At 39.6% G+C, this 23,340-nt stretch overlaps 8 protein-coding genes across 10 annotated transcripts in view; 6 read left to right on the plus strand and 2 right to left on the minus strand.

Annotated features, from left to right (window-relative positions):
- Positions 1 to 364: 364 nt before the first annotated feature.
- Positions 365 to 3,147, minus strand: LOC128263207 (fidgetin-like protein 1). The gene is made up of 7 exons (XM_052998037.1): positions 2,962 to 3,147; positions 2,438 to 2,906; positions 1,970 to 2,103; positions 1,800 to 1,894; positions 1,439 to 1,728; positions 896 to 1,315; positions 365 to 492 (listed from the first exon to the last, which is right to left on the minus strand). Exons 1-7 carry the CDS (start codon positions 3,096 to 3,098, stop codon positions 373 to 375), a joined length of 1,665 nt encoding a protein of 554 aa, XP_052853997.1. The 5' UTR covers positions 3,099 to 3,147; the 3' UTR covers positions 365 to 372.
- Positions 3,148 to 3,858: 711 nt separating this feature from the next.
- On the plus strand, positions 3,859 to 7,504 carry LOC128263212 (facilitated trehalose transporter Tret1). The gene is made up of 6 exons (XM_052998043.1): positions 3,859 to 4,280; positions 4,655 to 4,887; positions 5,410 to 6,084; positions 6,339 to 6,542; positions 7,021 to 7,086; positions 7,147 to 7,504. The coding sequence occupies exons 1-6, from the start codon at positions 4,223 to 4,225 to the stop codon at positions 7,366 to 7,368; spliced, it is 1,458 nt and encodes a 485-aa protein (XP_052854003.1). The 5' UTR covers positions 3,859 to 4,222; the 3' UTR covers positions 7,369 to 7,504.
- Positions 7,505 to 8,832: 1,328 nt separating this feature from the next.
- On the plus strand, positions 8,833 to 11,936 carry LOC128263215 (facilitated trehalose transporter Tret1). Its single transcript, XM_052998046.1, has 6 exons — positions 8,833 to 9,029; positions 9,597 to 9,829; positions 9,889 to 10,019; positions 10,077 to 10,438; positions 11,187 to 11,668; positions 11,732 to 11,936. The coding sequence occupies exons 1-6, from the start codon at positions 8,981 to 8,983 to the stop codon at positions 11,876 to 11,878; spliced, it is 1,404 nt and encodes a 467-aa protein (XP_052854006.1). The 5' UTR covers positions 8,833 to 8,980; the 3' UTR covers positions 11,879 to 11,936.
- Positions 10,036 to 23,340, minus strand: part of LOC128263198 (protein Aster-B) — a 58,008-nt gene continuing 44,703 nt past the window's right edge. Inside the window, exon 12 of the transcript XR_008268415.1 lies at positions 10,036 to 10,052. The gene's annotated coding sequence lies outside the window, so the exon portion shown is untranslated. The remainder of the gene's footprint in view (positions 10,053 to 23,340) is intronic.
- Positions 13,083 to 16,029, plus strand: LOC128263217 (facilitated trehalose transporter Tret1). 2 transcript variants are annotated; one of them, XM_052998049.1, is made up of 6 exons: positions 13,083 to 13,167; positions 14,430 to 14,659; positions 14,719 to 14,849; positions 14,915 to 15,252; positions 15,311 to 15,723; positions 15,791 to 16,029. In XM_052998049.1, exons 1-6 carry the CDS (start codon positions 13,098 to 13,100, stop codon positions 15,989 to 15,991), a joined length of 1,383 nt encoding a protein of 460 aa, XP_052854009.1. In that variant the 5' UTR covers positions 13,083 to 13,097; the 3' UTR covers positions 15,992 to 16,029. The 2 variants fall into 2 exon arrangements, with proteins under 2 accessions (XP_052854009.1, XP_052854008.1); XM_052998048.1 differs by lacking the exon at positions 13,083 to 13,167 and adding an exon at positions 14,239 to 14,368.
- Positions 16,878 to 18,135, plus strand: LOC128263233 (probable metabolite transport protein CsbC). The gene is made up of 2 exons (XM_052998121.1): positions 16,878 to 17,542; positions 17,607 to 18,135. The coding sequence occupies exons 1-2, from the start codon at positions 17,391 to 17,393 to the stop codon at positions 17,944 to 17,946; spliced, it is 492 nt and encodes a 163-aa protein (XP_052854081.1). The 5' UTR covers positions 16,878 to 17,390; the 3' UTR covers positions 17,947 to 18,135.
- LOC128263213 (facilitated trehalose transporter Tret1-like) lies at positions 19,070 to 20,915 on the plus strand. Of its 2 annotated transcripts, XM_052998044.1 has the most exons (6): positions 19,072 to 19,280; positions 19,346 to 19,575; positions 19,636 to 19,766; positions 19,838 to 20,169; positions 20,226 to 20,638; positions 20,706 to 20,915. In XM_052998044.1, exons 1-6 carry the CDS (start codon positions 19,139 to 19,141, stop codon positions 20,904 to 20,906), a joined length of 1,449 nt encoding a protein of 482 aa, XP_052854004.1. In that variant the 5' UTR covers positions 19,072 to 19,138; the 3' UTR covers positions 20,907 to 20,915. The 2 variants fall into 2 exon arrangements, 1 of the variants encoding a protein (XP_052854004.1); XR_008268416.1 differs by lacking the exon at positions 20,706 to 20,915 and having other exon boundaries at positions 19,070 to 19,280; positions 19,346 to 19,582; positions 20,226 to 20,364.
- LOC128263216 (facilitated trehalose transporter Tret1) lies at positions 21,087 to 23,313 on the plus strand. Its single transcript, XM_052998047.1, has 6 exons — positions 21,087 to 21,220; positions 21,342 to 21,571; positions 21,629 to 21,759; positions 21,958 to 22,304; positions 22,514 to 22,926; positions 22,993 to 23,313. The coding sequence occupies exons 1-6, from the start codon at positions 21,142 to 21,144 to the stop codon at positions 23,191 to 23,193; spliced, it is 1,401 nt and encodes a 466-aa protein (XP_052854007.1). The 5' UTR covers positions 21,087 to 21,141; the 3' UTR covers positions 23,194 to 23,313.

The raw sequence follows: 23,340 nt of genomic DNA on the forward strand, positions 1-23,340 counted from the left end.
ACCATCCCTGCTGTACAAATATCTCCGTCTGTGTGTGCATAATGCAGATTTCAAAATGTGCCGGAACAAAGTTTTGATATAAGATCAAGTTACGTGTGTGGCTAGTTAGTAAACATTAGAGAGTCGGCTTAGGTTCGCACAAACTTCTTAGTTTTTCGCTTGTTAAACTATGTATGTTAGGTAATTAAGACCATTAAACAGACCTCATGGTCTGCTGTATACGAACGTAATTTTGATGTGCTGTGAGTTTTAAACAAAAATTTAAATATTTTGAAACTAACTGTATTTCATATTTTATTGTTAGTCTTTACTTGGCGTTCATGCGTTACATCAAAGTATTAATAAAATTGAAAAAACTTTAAAACAAGTTTCTTAATGTCGAACGCCATATACGTCGTTCCAGGCCTCAAATTGTTGGCAATCCTCCGCAGAAACACTTTTGGATATGACCCTCAAAGCCTGCTTAAAATCGTCCATAGTAACGGCTGGTAGCTGATTATGAAAGGAAAAATAATTGAAGAATTGAATCACTTTCCACATTGCAAAAATCTTCAGTTTTTTAAACGATTTTAGTTAAGTTTAAAGTTTAGTTTTAACTTGGTTTGGTTTTGCTTTACTTCATAATTTTAATGAAGTAATAATTGTGTTTCCAAGGTGCAGAGTTTTTTTTCATCCTTCACTCATTTTTTGTAGTTTGCATATTTTAGTTATGCTTAGTTTCAAGTTCTTCATCATCTTTATACCATACGCTACCACACCTTTGTTATATGGCCTGGTCTGGGAAATTTTACTGGAGAAGTTACACTTTATACTTAAATTTGTTTGGACTATGAGCATTGACGCAGTCCCCTTCATTAAAGGATTTGGTTAACTAAGCGGGGGCAGCAATGCGTACCTGATGCGATTCGATTGTTTCCATTTGATTGGGTGTCAGCGCTCGAAGGGGAGCCATTGATGCATAGCGGCACAGGGAATCCACATCAGCCCCTGAGTAGCCGTCCGTAAACTCCGAAAGCTGGTGTATTTCAAAATCATCGAGATTGTGTTTTACCTGTCGAATGATCTTCTCAATGATTTTTTGCCGTGCTTCCTTTGTTGGGAGCGGTACGTAAAGGCGGCGTACAAATCTCCTTCGAACCGCCTCGTCCAGTTCTTGCGGCCGGTTGGTGGCTCCGATTACCAGAAGTCGAGTTTCCTCATTACTAGCAGCACCATCCAAATGTATGAGAAACTCGTTTTTCAGCCGCAGAGTACTCTCATTCTCGTTCCCCGAACGCTTAGACAACAGGGAGTCCACCTCGTCTATGAAGATTATCTGAAGTCAAAAAAGAAGGCAGGCTTGAAGTATTTAAAATCCTTCTTGACTTGAACTATGCCACTTAGCTTAGGAAATGTAAACCTAATTTCAAAAGCAGAATGACTAGCATGTCTGACATACAGCTGGCTGATGGGCTGCGGCCACGGCAAACAATGTCTTCACCAGCTTCTCCGCCTCGCCGACCCACTTGGAGGTGAGGCTGGAGGGATTGATGCTGAAGAACTTCGCCTTGGCCTGCGATGCGATGCTCTTGGCAATGAGTGTCTTGCCGGTGCCAGGTGGTCCGAATAGCAAAACGCCTCGTGGTGGACATCGTACTCCGGTGAACAAGTCCGGGCGACGCAGTGGCATTATAATGGCTTCCAGGAAAGTTGACTTGGCAGATTCCAGACCGGCAATATCTTCCCAGGCTGAAATGCCAACATATGAATGTATACTATGCTCTTAATTGATTAAGGAAAACACCGAACAGAGCACTTACCGACAGGTTTGAAATCATGCATACTCTCGCCGAGAATTTGCTCCACCATCTTGGGATCCAGTTGGGCCAGGGCGGGTGGCACGTTGAGGCAACTCCTGTTTACGAGCGGATTAAATAAAATAAGTAAGTATGCCAAGTTCTGGGAAACTGCTTGGAATGTGAATTCTTACGAGCTGCTGGAGTTCTCACTTTGCCGCAAGGGCGATACGAAATTCGAACTAACTGTGCGTTTTCCTCCGAGTTTTTTCTTCCTGAAGTTCATCATGTCGGATGGAGATTCCCTCGCTGTCTGCTGATTGTTTTTCTGTGAATTTCAAGGCAATTTCATAGTAAGTATAAGCTTAGACTTTTAAGAACTTTTAAGCAGGGAGCATGATTATGTCTTGTAAGAAAGCATATTTGTAGTTTTAAAGTTGTGATGGGCACCGACATGAAACGTAAGTTCTTAACTTTTAAACATACTAGTTCTAGTAATCAGGTTAAAAAAAATGACTTCAACTGTGTTGCTGAGACCAACTTGAAATTTAGAGACAACATTTTTAAAAATAAAACAGAAAAAAAAAAACAAATTAAAAAAATGTTAAAACCCTACTCCCTCCTTAAATTGAATTTTGTGTTCAAAGCCGAAGCTGGCCAACCTTTAGATCGTCCAGAATTAGTTGCTCCCGGGCTGTGCGAAAACCGAATCCGTTTTGTGATGAGTTCTCTTGTAGACTCTGTTGATGATTGTTCTCATTATCCGATTTAGAGCACGATTCCGGGAAATTCAAATTAGATACTGGCGTTGAGATTGGGTTGGGTTTAGCCGGATTTTTGGCTAGGTTCTTGTCGTTTAGCAAGGAATGTGCCAGCAAGTCTCTTGAAGTCATCTCGACCCTTTGACAGCTCTCATAGGTGCTCTTGCAGGATGGCTCGAAGTCGTTTTGCTGGGGCATAGGGAACATGTTATCCGAACATATATTGTGTGTATTAATCCTGCGGCTCGTCCTTATTGTTCGCTGGCATCGACTCAAGCGCTCTGCCATTGTATTCTCCGTGCTTTTGTCCTTCTGCAGTTTGTTTTGATGCTCTTTGAGCACTGCAAAATGGATGCAGTCGCTAAGGAGACTGGATATAATTTAACGTTAATCCTTTGTTGTTTTGGGATTAAATGCAATTTAACCTGGTTTGCTGGCAAAGCATCAGAGTTTGGCGGCGCCATGCATTCTGCTTTTGGCTGCTAGAGGCTTCTTTTGACTTGAAAGTAGCTTCACAGACAGCAAATCGTTCGGCCCACTGCTCCTTGTTCATTTTGTTCATTAATAAAAATTAATTAATGGTTAAAGATAAATTAAGACAAAAACTCGCGGCAAAAGAAAATCAGCTGTGGGTTGGATGAGTTTCGTAGCAGTCGGCATTTTGACATTGGCGATCTTTGTTATCGTTATCGTTAGACATTTAACCCTTATGGGAGAATATATTCTCAGTTTACAATTAAATTCAACCTAATTTAATTTAAAAAATGCTGGCAGAAAAATATATATTTTAACGTAGCTTTGGGATTGACTAATTAGTAATCAAAATGTGTTAAGAGCGTTGTTGCATTAAATGACAGTTGTTTTGTGGAAGCGTGCTGCTTCTTTTTCTCCCTATGCAAAACCTATGTACAAAAACTGTGTCTGGGGGCAGACGCAATAAAGCAATAAAGCAGCGCCAGTGTAAATAGCGTCTTGGAGGATAGTAAGTTATATATCAGTCAGAGGATATCAGCTGCGTTGGGTGGTATAGCATTCAGGTTTCGTGCAGCTGAGATCCATGCCAAAGCTATCGCTATCGATAGGTATCCCAACCAGTTTTATATCAATTTTAAAATTATTGTTATTAATTTGACAGTTTTTTTTAATTAAACCATTGATTTTAAATAAAATTTTTATTGGGCGGTTATCCGCTCTTTGTTTACCGGCTCTCATGTCACGAGGACTTTAACACAATATTTTTCAATCTATTACTTGACAATTGTTATTAATTGGTTCGTTTGGATTTAATTGAAAAGCATCCCATTTGCTTGGTTTGTGAGCCACCTCTGGAATTCACCATAAACACAACTAGCAGCCAAGGCAGACGTACCCAGATCTTATCGCCAAATCGGTCTGTATGCTCACGTTGGGCAAATATATACCTGCATATTGCTCATTCCGCCCATCTTAAACTGCCAACTAAAACGAAAACACGTCCGGACATAGTCTCCGGTCGTGAGTGGTCCGTGGAGCGGAGTTCAACTGGGTGCCGCATACTGGGCTTGTTATCTCCGGGTGAGATAAGGGCTCCGATCCCACGGCCATAAATACCCCCACAGCATCCATAAGCTGATTCTCAGTTTAGCAGTTTGTGCAGCTGCCTAAGCTCTTCGTTTGAGCAGTCTTCTTCGGTTAATTGGATAAGGAATGTGCCTGCCAAAGCGAGTTGGTGGTCTAGCCATCCAGAGTGTTGCCACGGCTTTAGGTGAGTGTCCAGAGTCTCTTACTGCATTCCTGTAACCAAGTTATCTTACTACAAAGACAATGCTTTATGAAATGTATAAAAAATTGGCCTAAGCAATAGTTTCTAAAAATCATTTGATTTAACATTTTTGTTAGGAGGTTACGAAATAAAAATACAAAATATAGTATAATCACTCAATTTAAATTTAAAAAACATAATTATTTACTTTACTAAATTTATTTTGTAAGGTTAATGTCGAAACAGTCTTTAAAATTGTCTTGCAACTTATTTCATATTTTCAGGCACGTTATAAAACAATAACGTTATAACACAATAGTACAACAACGTCAAGTTTGCTAAAAATTTGTAAATATTTTTATTTTACCATTTTGCAGGCAACATTTTGTGTTTCAATTTTGGCCTAATGTTTGGCATTACACCTGCGCATATGAGCCTTTATGAGTCCGAGCAAAATACCCCTCTGAACAAGGCAACCGATCCGGCGGGAACAGCCTGGCTGACAGGATACCTGTTCCTCAGCGCCGCCATCGGAGCCTTTTGCTCTGGATCCCTGGCCCTAAGGATTGGCCCCAAGTCCGTGCTTCTCTGCTCTGGACTGCTTCAAATTGTGAGTTAACAAAGCCCCTGCAGAAAATTCCAGGAAGATTTAATTTTTCTGTTTTGCATTCTGCAACTAGAAATTGTATGCTTTTTCAAAGTAGGTTTTATTGGTTACATGCAGTTTGGTTCTATGAATACCTTTTTCTTCGAATTCTCAACTAATTATGCTTCATTTTTTGTTGAGTGATTTGCTGGACTTAAGCTAAAAAATAGAAAATGTCTGCAATTGTATACTTTTTTAATTGGATATCAACATGTGTGTGTTTCCAATTTTAAGAACTTTCTTTCTTTTATCCCAAAAAGTACAAAATACCCGCAACAACCAAAAAAAGTAGACTAAAATCGCAAAAAGCTATTCAATTAAATTCAATTTATAAAGATTTTAGTCTAGTTTTATTGTTGATTTTCTATTGAACTTTACAAGAATTTGACCTTAAAAAAAAAATTTTGCAATTTAATTTTTGGGCCTCTAAGGTCTAAACTTACTTAGCTCTAATTTCATTCATTCAGATAGCCACTATATTTCCAGACCGGTTGGGCCTGCATTCATTTTGGATACGATATAGTCCACATCTACGCCTCCCGGCTGTTTGCGGGCGTGGCATCTGGCGCAGCTTTTGTGGTCCTGCCGATTTTCATCAACGAAATAGCCGAATCCCGAGAGAAAGCGGCCCGTCTGACCTTCACTATTGAGCTGTGGCGCACTCTGGGCATCCTCATGGGATTTGTCCTCGGCTTTTACGTGCCCTACCATCTGGTCAACGTCGTGGGGTGTGCAGTATCCTTTGTGTTCACAATGACGTTCCCCTTTGTGCAGGAGAGTCCGCACTTTTATTTGCGCAGGAACAATTTGGCCAGCTTGGAGAAGTCCCTGCGCTGGTACCGTGGCATCCGGGACATTGACGACCGCGATAAGCCGGAGTACCTCAGCGAACTGGCCGAGTTTCAGGCGGAGTTGGGGAGTCGGGGCAAGAATGTGGGCTCCACGCCCCTGTCGCACGGCTATATAATCCGGCTGACTTTCGTCAGCTTCCTGCTGACCGTTTGCGCCAAACTGAGTGGCGTTTTTGTGGAGCTGAACTACGCAGCGGATTTCCTCGGACGCACCGGCTACTCCACGGAAACCAATTACGTAATCCTGGCCAGCGCCCAGTGTGCCGGAGCGCTCCTCGCCCGCCTCCTTGGTCCCCGCCTACCGCGCAAGGTAAGTGCATTTCTCATTTAATTCACCATCATCTGCTCTGAGAAAATTATTTGTGTTTATCATAATTTACGACTTACAAATATATTTCCTACAATTTTTACTTTAAATTTATTATTATTAAAAAGTCGGAGAAAAAGAAAAAAAAAATTTAAATTTGAAACATTTTATATTTAATTTTAACTATAAAAAAATTCATTTTTTTCCCATACAAATAACAATGTTTGATTTAACCCAATCTAATGATTTTCTTGCAGCTCCTGCTCTGCATTTCATCGCTTCTTGCAGCGGTGGCAGTCATGGCGTTGGCATTATTCAAGGTTTACGGGCAGTTTTGGTTGCTGGGCAGTTGGGCGGATTGCTATTTGCCTATTATTCTGCTGGCTTTCCAGCTGGCTTTTGTCAGCTTTGGTCTTTATCCACTGGCTGCTGTCGTTAGCAGCGAAGTTTTGCCCACAAAGGTAAGACGTTTCCTTTGGAAAAAATTGCATACTTTTAACTGAATTTTAATTTTGTGATGTGTTTTCGTTGAATATTCGTTTTTTGATTTGTGTTAATTTGTGGAAGAATATTATATTTTTTTTTCTTTCCGAATTTATCTTTCTATCTATCTATTGTTTCAAGGAAAAGAACAAAATCTCATTTCGCCCCTGCTGAAAATTACTAAAAAAAAATAAAATTTAATTCAAGCATGTATCATATATCAATCAAAATTTATTATAATGGAGAACATTTTAATTTATTTAATTATATTAAAATATGCCCTCTTTATTTTTAATTTCTACCATCCCCTTTAAATCGATGGTTTCAACGAAAAGAACAAAATCTCTTTTCGCCCATGTTAAATGCTAGCTTATGTTGAATTTTAAAAGCAGGGCCATCTTTTATGAACATTTGACCACGTCCGCGTATATTTAATGAACTGTTATCCTTTGGCAGCTGCACGATTTGCTGTACTCAGTGGCTTCTGCCGTTTCGTGGCTTCTGCTCTTCGGCATGATTGAGGTGGGTGATTAAACTTTAAGTCGTAATCGCACAAGTCAATTAATTGAGTTTCATATGCAGGCATTCAATGCAGTCAAGGCCACAATCGCTCCCGCCTTGGTGCTTTATCTGTGGGTCTTTGCCGGCGCCTCCATATTCGTGGGTGTGATATCGATCCCACTGCTGCCGGAGACGCGCAACCGACGTCCGTCGGCGGTGCAACGCGACCTGGGATATGTGGACGACGGCGGAGTGGCCAAAGGACCGGCCGCGACCAATGGACACATTTCCACACACATCTGAGATGCTCGAGTATTCACTCACTGCTAGCTTTACCTACGATATTAATAACGAATTTAGTTTTAAAGCCTACACAAAAGTATACAATAATATGTGATTGGTTGCACAAGTGCCTCTAAGCAGCCAATTTAAAACAAAACTGTAATAGCAAAAAATAAAGAGAGAAGCGAATTTTCTCTTTAAATTGTTATATTTTATAATGGCAGTGGCAACGGTTAGATCCGGAAACCATCTAACTAATATGTCGCGCACGTCACTTGAGTTTTGGTTTACGGCTTTATCGTTTGCCCCGAATCTTGGTTGTTTGGTTACGGGTCTTATCTGGTTTATGGCCTACTGTCATAAAACCTTACCCCAAGAGAGAATAATTTGTGATAATAATTACGGTAGATGGTATTTCCTTGCGACAATGTACAGAAGTCTACAATGATATTCTTATGAAATGTAGTAGCCTTTTGGTACACGTGTACCTACAAATCATTTAAGATAAACGTCTGCCACAATAATTTTTCTACAATCTAGTCAGATGCATTTGTTAAAAAAAAAGAGCATTAATTATCAAAACGCCCTCTGCCTTGGGAGTGTTTAATTCAATAACTGGTGTTATTGATGGATTGATAAAGTCAAAAAAACCGAAGTAGACTCTTGAATTTTGTTTTAAGATTTTTTTTAATAAAAATAGTAACATTACTATAAATAATTTTTTATAAAAACAAACTATAAATGATAACTTTTTACGAAAGAATTCCTGAAATTTGGTATATTTTTTTTTAGATGTAAAGGTTATGTTTCTTCGATTTGTAAACACTGCGTATACGTGATATTATATGGTGTTTCAGAAAAATACTTAACATAACTTAATATACTGCGTATACGTGATATTATATGGTGTTTTAGAAAAATACTAAACATAACTTCATATTTTTTGAGTAATAATTTGTAACTTTAGTACGTTTCAGATCACTCGACGAAAGGCGCCAGCATGCATCACTTTCGCATGGCAAACAATCCGTTTTAATTCAGTCGCATCACCGAGTAATCCAAATTTACGGGTAACTGGTCGGGAGGAATTGCCAAAAATGATAAATGCGCGACAATTGTTTGAGTTGAGTATCTCGACTGGGCCCATATTTGCCTAGATTTTGACTAATTTATAGTAGTGCCCCTCTTTTTTTCAGTGGGAGTATCGAAGTGGCAGAGAGAGACTTTCCTCATTGAACGCATATCAAATCAGGAAAAAACAAACAAGAGCCGTACAAATAATTGTAATCGGCTGGAGAGGGCTAGCAACAAAGCAAATTTGCACTAACACCCCGGGGCAATAATTAACTATTTTCTGTGACAGTGGATTTGCTTTTGCTCTCATTTTGCCAGAGCATAATGGGCCGGTGATAACGGTCTATAATCTACGCGGCTACGCTGTTCAACTAAGCTCGTTTACGATCTAATGCAATATATAAGTATTATCATCCAGCCACTGGTTTCGCTTAGTTAAACGCGAACACTTACAGACTTTTGACGTCGGGGTACGGAATAAAAGCCTGAGAAAAAAACAAAACGGAGGACTCGCCGGGCTATGACTTGCGTAGAATAGTTCCTAAAAAGTATCTACAAAATGAGTTCCTCCGGTGGTGATAAGCACCAGTACTTAGCTGCCTTAAGTGGTTAGTAAAGTGTTCACAGAAAATGAAATAAAGAGAAACCCTTAACTATTAGTGAATACAATGTAGCAGATTTCGAAAGAAATAATAAATATAGTCGAACTTTCAAAACTTGAACGTCCGCTTGCCAACATACCAATTCCCGATAGCATAATATTCAAGTTTTGGTGTGTTTATCTGCTTTTGTTTTAGCTTAAAAAAATTTAATTTTGCTTCTGGACACAATCTTGCCAAGAACTTGTATTACATGAAATCATTATCGTTTCGTACTAAAGCAAAACGCTTTTGGTTGTTCATATCAGCTTAAAGATACGTTTTTGGCGAGCAAATAGATTTATTTCCCTGAAACTGTTTGACTTTGGAAAGTAAAAACGCGCGCGTGGCTATCATAATGTAAAATGTATCTGAAAATGTTAAGTTATGAGTGAATATATTTATTCCGCGATGTTGAAAAAAAAAGTAGATTTTTTATATTTGTCTATTTTGGCTGTTAAGTAGTTGTGGCTAACATTATATTATTTTATTTTTCAATCCTCTGGGCTAATTTGTTTGGCCAAAAATGGCGCACAGTTAACATAATTACCATATCGTATGGCGCATTTTGCGGTTGGCCGTCGGCCAGTTTTTTGGAACTGTCATCAGAGAATAGTCCCCTGGAAACAGGACCTCTAACGCCAAAGGATCAGGGATGGGTGGCATCGAATATATGTTTGGGCGGCTTGTTCGGAACCTTTCTGTTTACGTGGTTGGCTGATAAAATTGGCAGGAAATGGAGTCTACTGTGGATGGCTCTGCCGAACTTGGTAAATAGTTGACAATTTGAATTGTTTTATGAAAACGATTAAATTTAGCGGACTTACAGCTGGGTTGGATCATAATTCCCTATGCTCGCAATCCGATGCACTTGATCATCGCCCGATTCATTGGAGGAGCTGCTGGCGGTGGTTGTTTCACAGTGATACCCATTTATATAGCTGAATTGGCATCTGACAGGTGAGATGTCCTTCAATGTTTATTAAGCTGAAGCTCAAATGTATATACTCGCTTAAGTATTCGCGGCATTTTGGGTGTCTTTCTGGTACTCACTTGCAACTTTGGCGTCGTGTTGGCGTTTGTCCTCGGCTACTACTTCAACTATGCCCAAGTGTCCTGGATTGTCTCCACGCTGTCCTTCGTGTTTGTGGGCTGCTTCTGGTTCATGCCGGAGACACCGCAGCATTTGGCCAAAGTGAATAAGATTGAGGAGGCCGAGCACTCTCTGCGGTATTATCGCAACATTAAGTCCAAGCCGGCAAAGGAGCTGAGTGAGCAGGTGCAACTGGAATTGCAGAAATTGAAAACCACCGAGAAACCTGGCGGGAATGTCGATAATGACGATGGTCAAGCTGGGGGGGTGACTTGGGCAGATTTTGGTGAGTTTTTTTTAAAGCGAAACAATCCTAAAACTTCTAGACATTTTAAAACAATAGTTAAGGTATTTTAAAGGTAAAGAAATTGTTCATTTTTTGTTGCCCTTTAAGTGGCACAAATCATAAAAGAGAAGATAAGTAGTTAAATAATCGTTTAGGATTCATCTATGGTTGAACTAGAAATTAAAGACGAGATGCCAGAGCTTGAACTAAGCAAGTATTTTAAAAAAATAGTTAATTTAAGTTGTAAAAGTGCAAAATGTAACTAAATAATCACCTTTCTTTGACTTTGCGGTTTTCACTAGAAAACAAAAACAGAAGCCCTTTGACTACTGCATGAATTTCATTTCAATTAAAAAGCACAAAAAAACATGCTTAGGTATAACAAACATTCTTTGAAATGTTATTAGCTAGATGCCCTACGCTGCGTATAAATAAATTAAGTGACAGAAGCAAATAGAGAATTTCCTTTTAATTGGTAAATTATTGCATCTGAAAATAAACTTTGTTGTTACTTAAATTGTTATGCACAAAATATAATTGGTTAGGTACTACAAAAATTCTTTGAAAGCTAAGCTGCGAATAACTTATGTGACAAAAGTCAATAGAAAATGTTCATTTAATAACTTAATTATTCAATATTTTTAGCTTAGTTATTACAAAAGTTAAGCATTTTAGCGTATAGAAATTTGTGTAGTGACTTTTGTAGCTACCAAACATATATTTAACAATGTTGATCTGTATACCCCAGCTGAGGGCAAGACCCGCAAGGCTTTTCTCATCGGATTTGGACTGATAAGCTTTAACCAACTGTGTGGTTGTTTCGCCATGCTGAACTACACGGCTGTGATTTTCGAGCAGGCCGGATCCAGGATGCCGCCCACGGTGGCTGCCATTATTGTGGGTACGATTCAGCTGGTGGGCACCTATGTCTCCACGATTCTGGTGGACCGACTGGGCCGGAAGATACTGCTGCTGGTGTCGGCCGTGGGAATCGGACTGGGCCAGAGTGCCATGGGCACGTACAGCTACTTCCAGGTGCTTGGCTACCAGGTGGCCTCGTTCAGTTGGGTTCCCATCGCCGGATTCTCGTTCATGCTTCTCCTCGCCGCCATTGGGCTGCTGTCCTTGCCCTTTCTGGTCATATCGGAGATAATGCCCCAGAAGATAAGGAGCACTGCGATAATGATGCTCATGTCGGTGCTCTGGTTGATTTCCACCTGTACCATCAAAGTGAGATATCTACATGAAACTATACATGTTTATGTTCCTTAAATTATTTTATATCTCAAATAGCTATTGCCGATATTCACTGAGACCCTGGGAATGCATGGTACCGTCTTCATGTTCGCCAGTTTATCCTTTGCAGCAGCCATTTTCATTGCCATTTTTGTGCCCGAAACCAAGGGCAAGACAGTCGAAGACATCTTGGCCAGCCTTTAGTATTAGTAATTTAAATAAATATTGATTGTTATTGTTTAAAATAAAATATGAAAGAAAATCCACATAGTTTTTTTATACGAGATATGCTAATCTAGATTTCAATAACCAGCACAGCTATCACGATTGTTATGTGGAAATCTACCTACAACAAGTGCCTGTCTATTCGGTTGCCTTGATCTTCCACAGTTGTCGCCATGCAACAGACCTTGTTGACAAGCCAATTTATTAGATAAGATCCGTTGAGATAAGACCATATATATACAAGAGGTATGTTCCCAGTGGTAGATAGGCTATAGAGATATGGACGAATAATTTACAGCAAAAAAATTAAGAAGTTAAATTAGATGTTTATTCAGAAATTTTGTTAATGAATGAAAATGCCCTTTGTGAAAATGATTGATTTGTTTAAGAAGTACAGGTTCCACAACCATAAGAAATAAACAAATGAAAGAGTAAAAATAAATATTGAATTTAATATTTTATATATAATTTTTAAATAGAATATTAAATAATTTTTTTATAAAAAGCATGTTAAATAATAATATTAAAATAGTTTAATTAATTTAAAAATATAAGATTTAAAATATTTACTATTTTGTTTAAGTTCGTTTTTTTACGTTTAAGTTTAAATAAAATATTCAGACATGAAAATCCACTCCAAAAAAAATGTAATATATTTTATATTTAAAATAACTAAAATAACTAAAAAAGCTTAAAAAGGTGCGTGCTTAGACTACGCATTTGTCAACTCAATACGGTTTATTGTAGTCTACTTCTAGGATAATCTACTGACTTACAATAGAACATCACCATCTTTTTTTCTACGTTACATCTCACTAAAAACTGTGTTGTGTCGTTCAAGGCTTATCTTCCGACACTCTTTAAAAGGCAACGAATATTTACCTTGTGAAATCACTTGTGAAATCTTCCGACACACTCATTAAAAGGCAACCAATATTTACCTTGTGAAATCACTCACCGCTACCAAAGGAGAAATTTCTGCCAATCAATCTTAATCTGATTGTTTGAAAGTGGAGTTTGTCAGCTTGAGGTTAATCTTTATGGTCAAACTGTCAGCAAACAAAACAGATAGTGATGCAATTAAGTTTACAGTTAACAGCTTAGAGAGCTTTTGCTACAAGTATTCTATTGATTTAAATAAATCGACTTACTTACATTCTTTGAGTTACACTCAGAGGTCGGATATATACACAGTTAAATGGCAACGTTCTTCAAAAATTCCTTGCTAAAAGCACACACTCGATACCAGCTATTGGCCACTCTAATTGGTAAGTCGAATTAAGGGCCAACAAAAACCTAAATACAATTGATGATTTTCCGAGCAGTTTACATCATAACCTTTGGTAATGGACTGGGAGAGGGTTGGCTTTCACCCACATTGACCAAAATTCAGACGCCCGAATCGCCGTTGGGCTTTTAAGTAAATATCGATGAAATTTCCTGGATGGGTTCCATGCTGGGATTGGGCAGCTTGTGTGGAAATCTGGTCATAGCTTTCTTTTTGGGAAGAGCTGGCAGGAAAATATGCATTTATATTCTGGCAATACACTATGCAGTGAGTTTCAAATTGATTTTGAAATGTTTTATGTTTACCCTGGTGCCTTTGGACATTGGACAGTATTTATTTCCTATATGCAACCAAGGTGAAACAAGAGTCAATTCTTCCTAATTAGTAATGCTTATCTTGGTGCATTTCAGATTTCATTCGGCACATGTGTACCTTTTAAGAAACAGAAATGTAACTCAAAAACAATTTGGCAAAATGGATACCAAAAATTGTCATTTACTAGCATACTTTCAAGCAACTTAAAGATAAAATGTTTTAAACTTTTATAAAGCATCCTCGAAACGTTTATTATAATCTCTGCAGATGAAAAAAGAAAAACCCATGGACAAAAGTTGAAAGCTTTTTGTACCAGAAGTTTCTACGTTTCGGCCTTATCTTCCAAATTGAATTTGAGACTAGACCAATATACCAAATGTTACAGCTTGGGACCAGACGATCCAGACTGACAAGCCCCTTTTTTTGTGGCCTCATCTCAGTGATGGTAAAAGTTGCAATTCATTGTTTGAATTGTGAAATTAATACGGTCCGGAAAACATTATTGTTCAACTTAATCTGTTTGCCAAGGAACAACAGGTGTTTTGTGCACCTTTTGCTTCTATCTTTACAATGTAATTTGTGACGTTGCGTTGTGGCTAGATTTGGTAATGCGAAAACACGGAGATTCGGGCAGCAAACTAAACACCCGCAATGATCTCTAATATTGCGGATATAAAGTTTATGAGGGGAATCAGTTGCGAGCTTTTGTGTCTGCTCGGTTTTCTAATAGCTGAAACAAACAGCCATCGCAATTGTGGCGAAACGCTGAAGTGTGACTGACATTCCCACGGCTGAAATGGCTAGAATTTTCGCGAACTCCCTGCTGAGGCACCAAACACGTTACCAGCTTTTGGCCACTGTCATTGGTGAGTTGCGCCATGGAAATTGTAGTTATTCAATACCAATTTAATTCACTTATATGCTTAGTGAACATCATTACCTTTAGCCATGGAGTGGGAGTGGGCTGGCTCTCACCGACACTTACCAAAATTCAAACTGCCGATTCGCCGCTAAACTTCGAAGTAAATCTGGCCGAGTTATCATGGCTGGGCTCGATGCTGGGACTGGGAAGCCTGTGTGGTAATTTAACCATAGCGCTGCTTATTGAAAGAGCCGGAAGGAAATTTTGCCTTTACCTAATGGCCGTACCCTACGCGGTGCGTAATTCTATTCCAATTTGGGAATTTTTTCAATTATCGATCTTTCGCTCATGCAGTGCATTTGGATTTTGATCTATTGTGCCTCGAATGTGTATTTCCTGTATGCAGCACGGTTTTTGTGTGGGTTCACCGGAGGTGCTGGTTACGTGGTGGTTCCGATTTTCATCAGTGAAGTCGCAGACAGCGAGTGAGTGGCTTTTTATTGCTAATTAAAACCATGATTCTCACCTAGGTATATTCACGCAAACTCAGCATTCGAGGGGCTCTCACTTCCATGGTGATGTTATCCGTCGATTTGGGAATACTGGCTGGCTATATACTCAGCACCTATCTGGCCTATCACGTTGTACCCTTCTTGGCTATTATCTTGCCGGTGGCCTACTTTATGGCCAATATAATGTTACCCGAAACAGCTCCATTTCTGCTGAGGAAAAGCCAACTGGGTGCAGCTGAGAATTCGTTTAGGTACTACAGAAATCAGCGAAATGCTGTTGCTGACCCATCCTCCAAAGATAATTTCGAGGAGCTTCGCACAGCCGTTCTGGCTCAGCAGACGAGGAATTCTACACCGCTGAGTTACAAGGACCTCAGTGAGTAAAAAATCAAATCAAAGTAAATTACAGGATAATTGAATTAAACCCATTGCAGCTACCAAGCCAGCTCTAAAGGGTTTTGCCGCCTCAATTGTCCTCAGCTTGGGCTACCAATTCAGTGGCGTTTTTAGCTTCATCAACTATATGTCCGACATATTCAAAGCCTCTGGCTCGATTGTGGATGTTAACACTGCCACCATTATCATTGGAATAGTGCAAATTGTGGGCGTGTACACTTCGACCATATTCGTGGACATCGTGGGCAGAAGACTTCTGATGCTGATCTCTACCATGGGCGTGGGCATCGGATGCATTGCCTTTGGTTGCTTCACTTACTTTGACGACATCTATGATCTCAGCGAATTTAATTGGCTGCCTTTGGTGCTGATGATATTCATCTGCTACGTGGCGAACATTGGATTGATCGGAATCTTTTTCCTGGTCCTGGTGGAGCTCTTTCCAGTGAAGGTATAATTGGGTCAATGGACTATTTTGTGCTGTTCACTAATGTCTGTGTTTCTTTTACTTTTTTCAGATTCGTTCCCTAGCCACTTCCATGTCGGTGATTTTCTTGAGTATTCTGGTTTTCGGCACCCTGAAACTGTTTCCCCTGATGCTGCACTTTTGGGGAATTTCGATAACCATGTGGTTCTCTGCCGCCTCTGGATTGCTGACTTTCCTTTACTTCTGGCTATTTCTGCAGGAAACTAAGGGAAAGTCTATGATCGAAGACTAACATCCTCTAAGTCAACCAGCTTTTATTATTTGATGATTGTTTTTAATTTGATACACATTTAAAGTAATTTAAATAAATAAACAAAATTGTTTAAAAAATAAATAAATTGAATTTAAGTGTATTTACCTTTATTATTATTTGGCTTGTGTTTTGTGATATTGATATATATTTTGATATATGTATTTAGTAACAAAAAATAAATAAAGCAGATATCTAAAATAATAAATAAACTCAATTAAGGTGTATTAGCTTTTATTTTTATTCGGTTTGGGTTTTTTAAATTAGTTATATGTATAAAGTAATATAAATAAATAAAGCAAATATTTAAAATAATATATAAATTGAATTTAACTGAATTAACCTTTGTTTTAATTTGGCTTTGGTTTCAGTTTTCGAACATCTTTTAGATAACTAAAAAAATATATTATGGTAGAATAATTATTTTGAAATAAGGGCTCTAATAACTTATTTTTCCTAGAAATACTGTGTTTTTGTTATTCCACTATATTTAATTTAAGTAAAGGTTAAAAAGTTTTAATATTCAAAAATTTAAAAATAAAAATTTTTAAGGGAAACAGAACTGATTTTATTGGTTTGTGACAGATGAAGTTAAATCACCTTTATTACGTGTGTTTATTGTAAACATAATTAATTTTGAATTATATTCTTATTGCATTAACAACGTTTTCTTAAAACTGACGGAATATTCGCGACCATGGTGTAATTCCATTATTAATTATCATTGTTTTTATTGTCCTTATTCTATATTGAAAATATATTATATATTTTAATCTTTCTGTTTATAAACAAATATTCATTTTTCCAAAACACGAATCTTAAAAATCTACATTAAATGTATTAATGCAAATATATTAGGCTGCTTTGGTGGTGGGTTATCTGGTTAAGGTAACTTAGTGAAAAGTATGTAAGCGGAAGTAAAAACCGCAGAAAGTAATACTTTCTTCTAGACATCGTACTGCAACTATGACGTTGAAAATGCGCTTGTCCTCGCTCTTCGACAATCCCGATTGTCTTTTAAATCGCAGGAATCGTCGTCAGTTCGTTGTTACTTTGCTGGGTAAGGATTCGAATAAAATGCAGTTGAATGATTATCCTAAAGAGCCTTCCATATGCCAGTCAACATTATGACTTTTTCGCATGGCTTCGGTGTGGGTTGAATGTCGCCGGTGATGAGGGATCTCCCAACGGATCAATCGCTCCTCGATTTCCCCGTTCTGGTGGAGGACATTTCCTGGATAGGATCCCTGGTGGGAATGGGAAGTATGTTGGGCAACATTTGATGAATCGCATTGGACGCAAGCTGGTCATGTTCGGCATTGCATTTCCCTATATGGTGAGATACATTTTAAGACAACGATAACTGGCCACCTATTTCGTCATGGGGTTTGGTATTTTCCAGATGTTTTGGTGCATGGTATACTACGTTCAGAGTGTGGAGTACCTCTACGTGGGTCGTCTGCTGGCCGGAATGACTGGAGGTGCCTCCTATGTCGTCCTTCCAACATTTCTTAGCGAGATTGCCGACAACAAGTGAGTTAAATAAGAAGATAAAGAAAGTCAATAGATAGATTTAATAGATTTAAATCTTATCCAGCATTAGCGGTCGTCTGGGATCCATGATTCTGTTGATGGTGAACACGGGAGTCCTTTCGAGCTACATCGTGTCCTCGAATTTTAATTACTTTACGACACCTCTGCTTATAATCGCCCTGCCCGTGTGCTACTTCATTGGCAATTTCCTTTTCCAGGAGACTCCACATCATCTCATACGCAGAGGAAAATTCACGGAAGCGCAAAACTCTTTTAGGTTCTACAAAAACATTGGAAGAGACGACATCAAGGCTGAAAGTGAATTCGAGGACTTGAAGATTCAATTGATTAAAGCGGAGAAAGAGAAGGCTCAGTCCTTTAATTACCGGGATTTCAGTGAGTAACAAAGAGGATTAAGACCTTTAAATGGCATTTAATTTATTGTTCTTCCACAGTTACCAAACCCGCTTTTAAGGCATACACGTCTGCGACTGTCCTGTTGATAGCCAATCAGTTCAGTGCCAGTTTCAGTATTTCCTCCTATTTATCGACCGTTTTTGCTGCCTCCCATACCACCTTGAATCTGACCATGTGCACCATTGTCTTTGGATCCCTCCAGATAGTGGGCACCTACGTAACCACTTTGTTGTGCGACAAGTTTGGGCGCAGGATCCTCATGCTGGTGACCTCTTCGGGGTCTTCTGTTTGCCTGGCTGCCTTCGGAAGCTACACATATTTCGCTCTATGATATATGATCTGACTGCTTTTGGTTGGCTGCCCCTGGTGATCTTGTCCTGCTACATATGCCTCGTCAACATTGGCCTGGTGGGCTGTGTCTTCGTACTTCTTTTGGAGCTGTTTCCTGCTAAGGTGCCTTCTATTTCCTAAAACCCTTTGCTTGGTTTACCCTAACTACCTACTTTATTTACAGATTCGTTCGGTTTGTGTGTCTACATTTACTGTACTGCTAAGTGGCACTGTTTTCCTGGCCCTTAAAGTCTTCCCCATCTGCGTGGCTGATTGGGGCATCTCGATCACCATGTGGTGCTGCAGTGGCAGTACGATTTGCTGCTTTTTCTACTTCTTTTTCTTCCTGGAAGAGACCAAAGGCAAATCACTATTAGAGGGCTGAAAAGACGGATACCTATTAGTTCTGCCTGAAGCTTTTAACTAATCTGCCAAGTTGTAGAGATGAATACTCAGCGGCTGGCCCTGCAAGTCAGATCGAAATGAAAACATAATAACGATATGTTTGAGATATACTGTCTTGGAGAAGCTGTAAAAAAAGTTCGAGAATTCTTAAAAAAAAAATTAAAAATAAAAATAAGAGACAAAATAAAACAAATTAAAAACAAGTCACCACGCAAAGAAATATTTAAGATTTAATGTCATAGGAGAAACTGTAAAATAAGTTTTTATTAAAATATTTAAAAAACTTTATAAAGCACACCGAAATTGAGTATATGTTGTGATTTTCAATAGAAAGTCTTTTCAAGTGTATTCACATATGACAGACGTAGATGTTATAAAAGTCTTTGTCTTATCTGGCTTAGATAAACCGGTAACGGAATATTTAAGGGGAAGTTCAGAGCGTAGATGAAACTCAGTCAGTCAGTCAGTCAGTCTGGAGAAAGCATCTCGACCATGATGTTGAAATCGCGCTTGGCCTCGGTCTTTGACAATCCCAATTGCCTGCTGGGTCGTAGGAATCGTCATCAGTTCCTGGTTACCCTGTTGGGTGAGGGATCCATTGCAATTCAGGATCATAATTCTCTTCTATAGTAATACGTATTTGCTCCGCAGTGAACATAGCAACTTTCTCGCATGGCCTCGGTGTGGGTTGGATGTCGCCGGTGATGAGGGATCTTCAGACCGATCACTCGCCCCTCGATTTCCCCGTGCTGGTGGACCAGGTCTCCTGGATAGGATCTCTGGTGGGCATAGGCAGTGTGATGGGAAATCTGCTGGCCGGATTCCTGCAGGATCGCATTGGACGCAAGCTGATCTTGTTCTTCATTGCCATGCCCTACACGGTAAGCAGTGAGTCAATAGTTTTCGTTTCACAACTCTTGGGCTATCTGCGATTCTTGCAGATCTTCTGGTGCCTGATTTATTTCGTCCAGAGTGTGGAGTTCCTCTACATTGGCCGACTGATGGCCGGAATGACTGGTGGCGCCTGTTACGTCGTCTTGCCGACCTTCATCAGCGAGATTGCCGACACCAAGTTAGTGTTTTTTTCACTAAAGCGTGCTGAATTATTAGCTACCATTATCCACTGTCCATAAATCTTTACAGCGTGCGCGGTCGTCTGGGCTCCATAATCTTACTATCGGTGAACACGGGAGTTCTGGCAGGCTACATTGTTTCCACAAGTGCGGACTACTATACATCGCCACCGTTCATTATCGCCCTGCCAGTTTGTTATTTTATCTGCAACTTCCTGTTTCCCGAGACCCCACATCACCTCATTCGCAAGGGGAACTTCGATGCGGCCAAGCGATCGTTTATGTTCTACAAAAATATCAGGAGAGATGATCTTAAGGCTGAGAGTGAATTCGAGGAACTGAAATATCTGCTCACCAAAGAACAGGCAGAGAAGGCCAAGTCCTATGATTACAGGGATTTCAGTGAGTAGTTGAGGCTTGCCATTTTACTGGATTACTTTAACTGCTAGTAATTTTAGTTACCAAACCCGCATTTAAGGCCTATGCAACTGCTGGTGCCATGCTGATTGCCAACCAGTTTAGTGCCAGTTTTTGTATCATCACCTATTTGTCGGACGTCTTCGCAGCCTCTTATACCACGCTGAACTTGAGTATGTGCACCATTGTCATTGGGGTTCTTCAGATCGTGGGCAACTATGTGACCACCCTGCTGTGTGATAAATATGGACGCAGGATCCTCGTGCTGACCTCCACTTCTGGGGCCTCGATTTGCCTAACTGCCTTCGCCAGCTTCACCTTCTTTGCTAAGACCTATGATCTATCCGTGGTTGGGTGGTTACCTCTGGTGATCCTGTCCTTTTTCGTATTCCTTTGCAACATTGGCATGGTGGGCTGTCTCTTCGTGATTCTCGTGGAGATCTTTCCCTCCAAGGTGGGTTCTATATATTTTCTTATTACTTTTATTTTTACTTTTATTTTGACTGTATATATATTTGCAGATCCGATCGGTGGCCGTCTCCACCTTTGTGGTCATCCTAAGCAGCACCGTCTTCGTCACCCTGAAAATCTTCCCCATCTGCATGGCTGTTTGGGGCATCTCGGTTACCATGTGGTGCTGTAGTGGCATTACGTTTACCTGTTTTCTCTACTTTTGCTTCTTTCTGGAAGAGACCAAAGGCAAATCGCTACTGGAGGCTTAGTTTATTTGCCCCAGAGATAATGGTTTTATCAAATTTGTCGCACCTGGGCGATTAGCCTAAGCCAGTTCAGCTATCTTTACGGCCAGAGGATACCGGCCGGATACTTAAGCCGATTTCTCAGTAGACTGCCATTTCAGTGATCAGAGATGCTTGGCCAATGCAAGTCTGAATAAAGATCGGCGGATTTTTTTATTTTTTATATAACAAGCGGACAAGTTTTATTTATTGGGACAAAATGCTGGTGAAATTATTTCAAAGGCCAAATTGCTTGCTGAATCGAAGGAATCGATACCAGCTGCTAACTACACTATTAAGTAAGTAATATAATTTGGTAAAACTTAAGTACTTTACGCAACAAAATCTTGATCTTTAGTAAAAATATCTATTAAGTGTAGAACAAAATTCCTAATTCGTGACACATTTTGTCCTGTTCAGTCAATGCTATATCCATATCCCATGGAATCGGCATTGGATGGCTATCACCCACTCTGCGGAAGCTGCAATCCGACTCACCTGTGGGTTTTGAAGTGAAGTCCGCCTTCGAAATCTCCTGGGTGGGTTCCATGTTGGGAATGGGCTCAGTGACTGGCAATATTTTGATTGGGTGCGTGCTCGAGCGCCTCGGCAGCAAAAGGTGTCTACTGTTCATTGCCATTCCGCACTCGGTAATTTTTCAGATCGAACAATTGGGATGACCATTAATAGTGTGTGTTTCCTTCTAGTGCCTTTGGATCCTGGTCTACTTTGCCCAGAGTGTGGAGTACCTGTACGTGGGAAGACTTTTAGCGGGCATTTGTGGCGGCGGCATGTACATTGTTCATCCCATTTTCCTCAGTGAAATCGCAGATGCCAAGTAAGTGCATAATTTATGGATTGTGTCAAAAAGATTGTCACGATTATAAGATAAGGTTAGACTTTAACGTTACCGTGTTGTTTCTATTATGATTTCATATTTTAACCTTCCATTTAAAAAGCCTATAGATAAACAATGCTTATAACAACGTCAGATGGATATCTTTTGTGATAATTAACACTTACTCATCGCTTTCAGCATCCGAGGCACCTTTTCAGCCATGGTGATGTTATCGGTCAACGTAGGCATACTTGTGGGCTACATAATGGGAACCCACATGGCGTACTACTCGATTCCCTGGATAGTGCTGATCTTGCCCCTGTGCTATTTTATTTCCGTATTGCTGTTCATCAAGGAGTCTCCCATGCATCTTATAAGAATCGGCAAATACTCAGCCGCTGAAAGGTCATTCCGTTACTATAAGAACATCAAGGACAGCGATAATATACACGACCAAAATAGAGCCATGGAGGAGTTTGAGCACATGAAAATGGCCCTGACCAAGGGCGATCCTCTGAAGGATGCCATCACTTTTAAGGACTTTTGTAAGTTTAGCAATATCATAACTTCAACCAAAAACCTTTGATAATTTGAATTCTTAAACAAAGCTGTCGGGAGAACCATTTTTATTGTACACAAGTATTTTTTATATAAGGTTCTTGATTGAAGTTTTATGAAAAATGGGTTATTTTGTTCATTTTTCTAGAATATGTATTACATTTTAAACTGATTTTATAATTATTTTTTTTGGAAGGCACTCGACCCGCCCTTAAAGCCTATGGTCCTGCACTGGTTCTGCTTATTGCCAATCAGTTTAGTGGACTCTTCACCATGGTCAACTATATGTCGGACATTTTTGCGAATTCGGGCAGTACAATGGATCCCGATACCTGCACCATCATCATCGGAGCTGTCCAAATTCTGGGCACCTATGTCACCACGCTGCTGTGCGACATTTGTGGACGCAAGCTCCTGATGTTGGTTTCCACGGCTGGAGTGGCCATTAGCCTCACTGCCTTTGGGTTCTTCACACAATACGCCAAGAGCCATGACGTTGGTGAATATAGCTGGATACCCCTGCTCCTAATGTCGATGGACATTTTCCTGGGAAACATTGGTCTGGTGGGCTGCTTTTTTGTCAGCCTCGTGGAAATGTTTCCTGTCAAGGTATGCTTTTAAAGAACACATTTTGTATAGTTATTATTATCGTTTTCAACTACAAACATTTTCCAGATACGTGCCAAGGCAGCCTCAATGGCAATTGTGGTCTGCAGCAGCTTCGTGTTTGTCATGCTCAACATTTTCCCACTTTGCATGAAGGAGTGGGGCATATCTGCAACAATGTGGTCGTGTGCAGGTGTTACTGCATTTAGTTTTGTTTACTTTACTTATTTCATGAAGGAAACCAAGGGCAAATCCATGTTGGATGACTAATTGGGATGACTAAAAGATAAGATAATAAAGAATTTACCGCAAATCTATGCGAGCATAGAAAGATATTAATTATCTTTTGAATAACATTAAAAAACAACATATTATTGGGAGCTCAAAAATGCATACCTTTGCTTCCGTTTTCGAGTA

Source organism: Drosophila gunungcola, unplaced genomic scaffold (assembly GCF_025200985.1).
Source record: "Drosophila gunungcola strain Sukarami unplaced genomic scaffold, Dgunungcola_SK_2 000001F, whole genome shotgun sequence".
NCBI lineage: Eukaryota > Metazoa > Arthropoda > Insecta > Diptera > Drosophilidae > Drosophila > Drosophila gunungcola.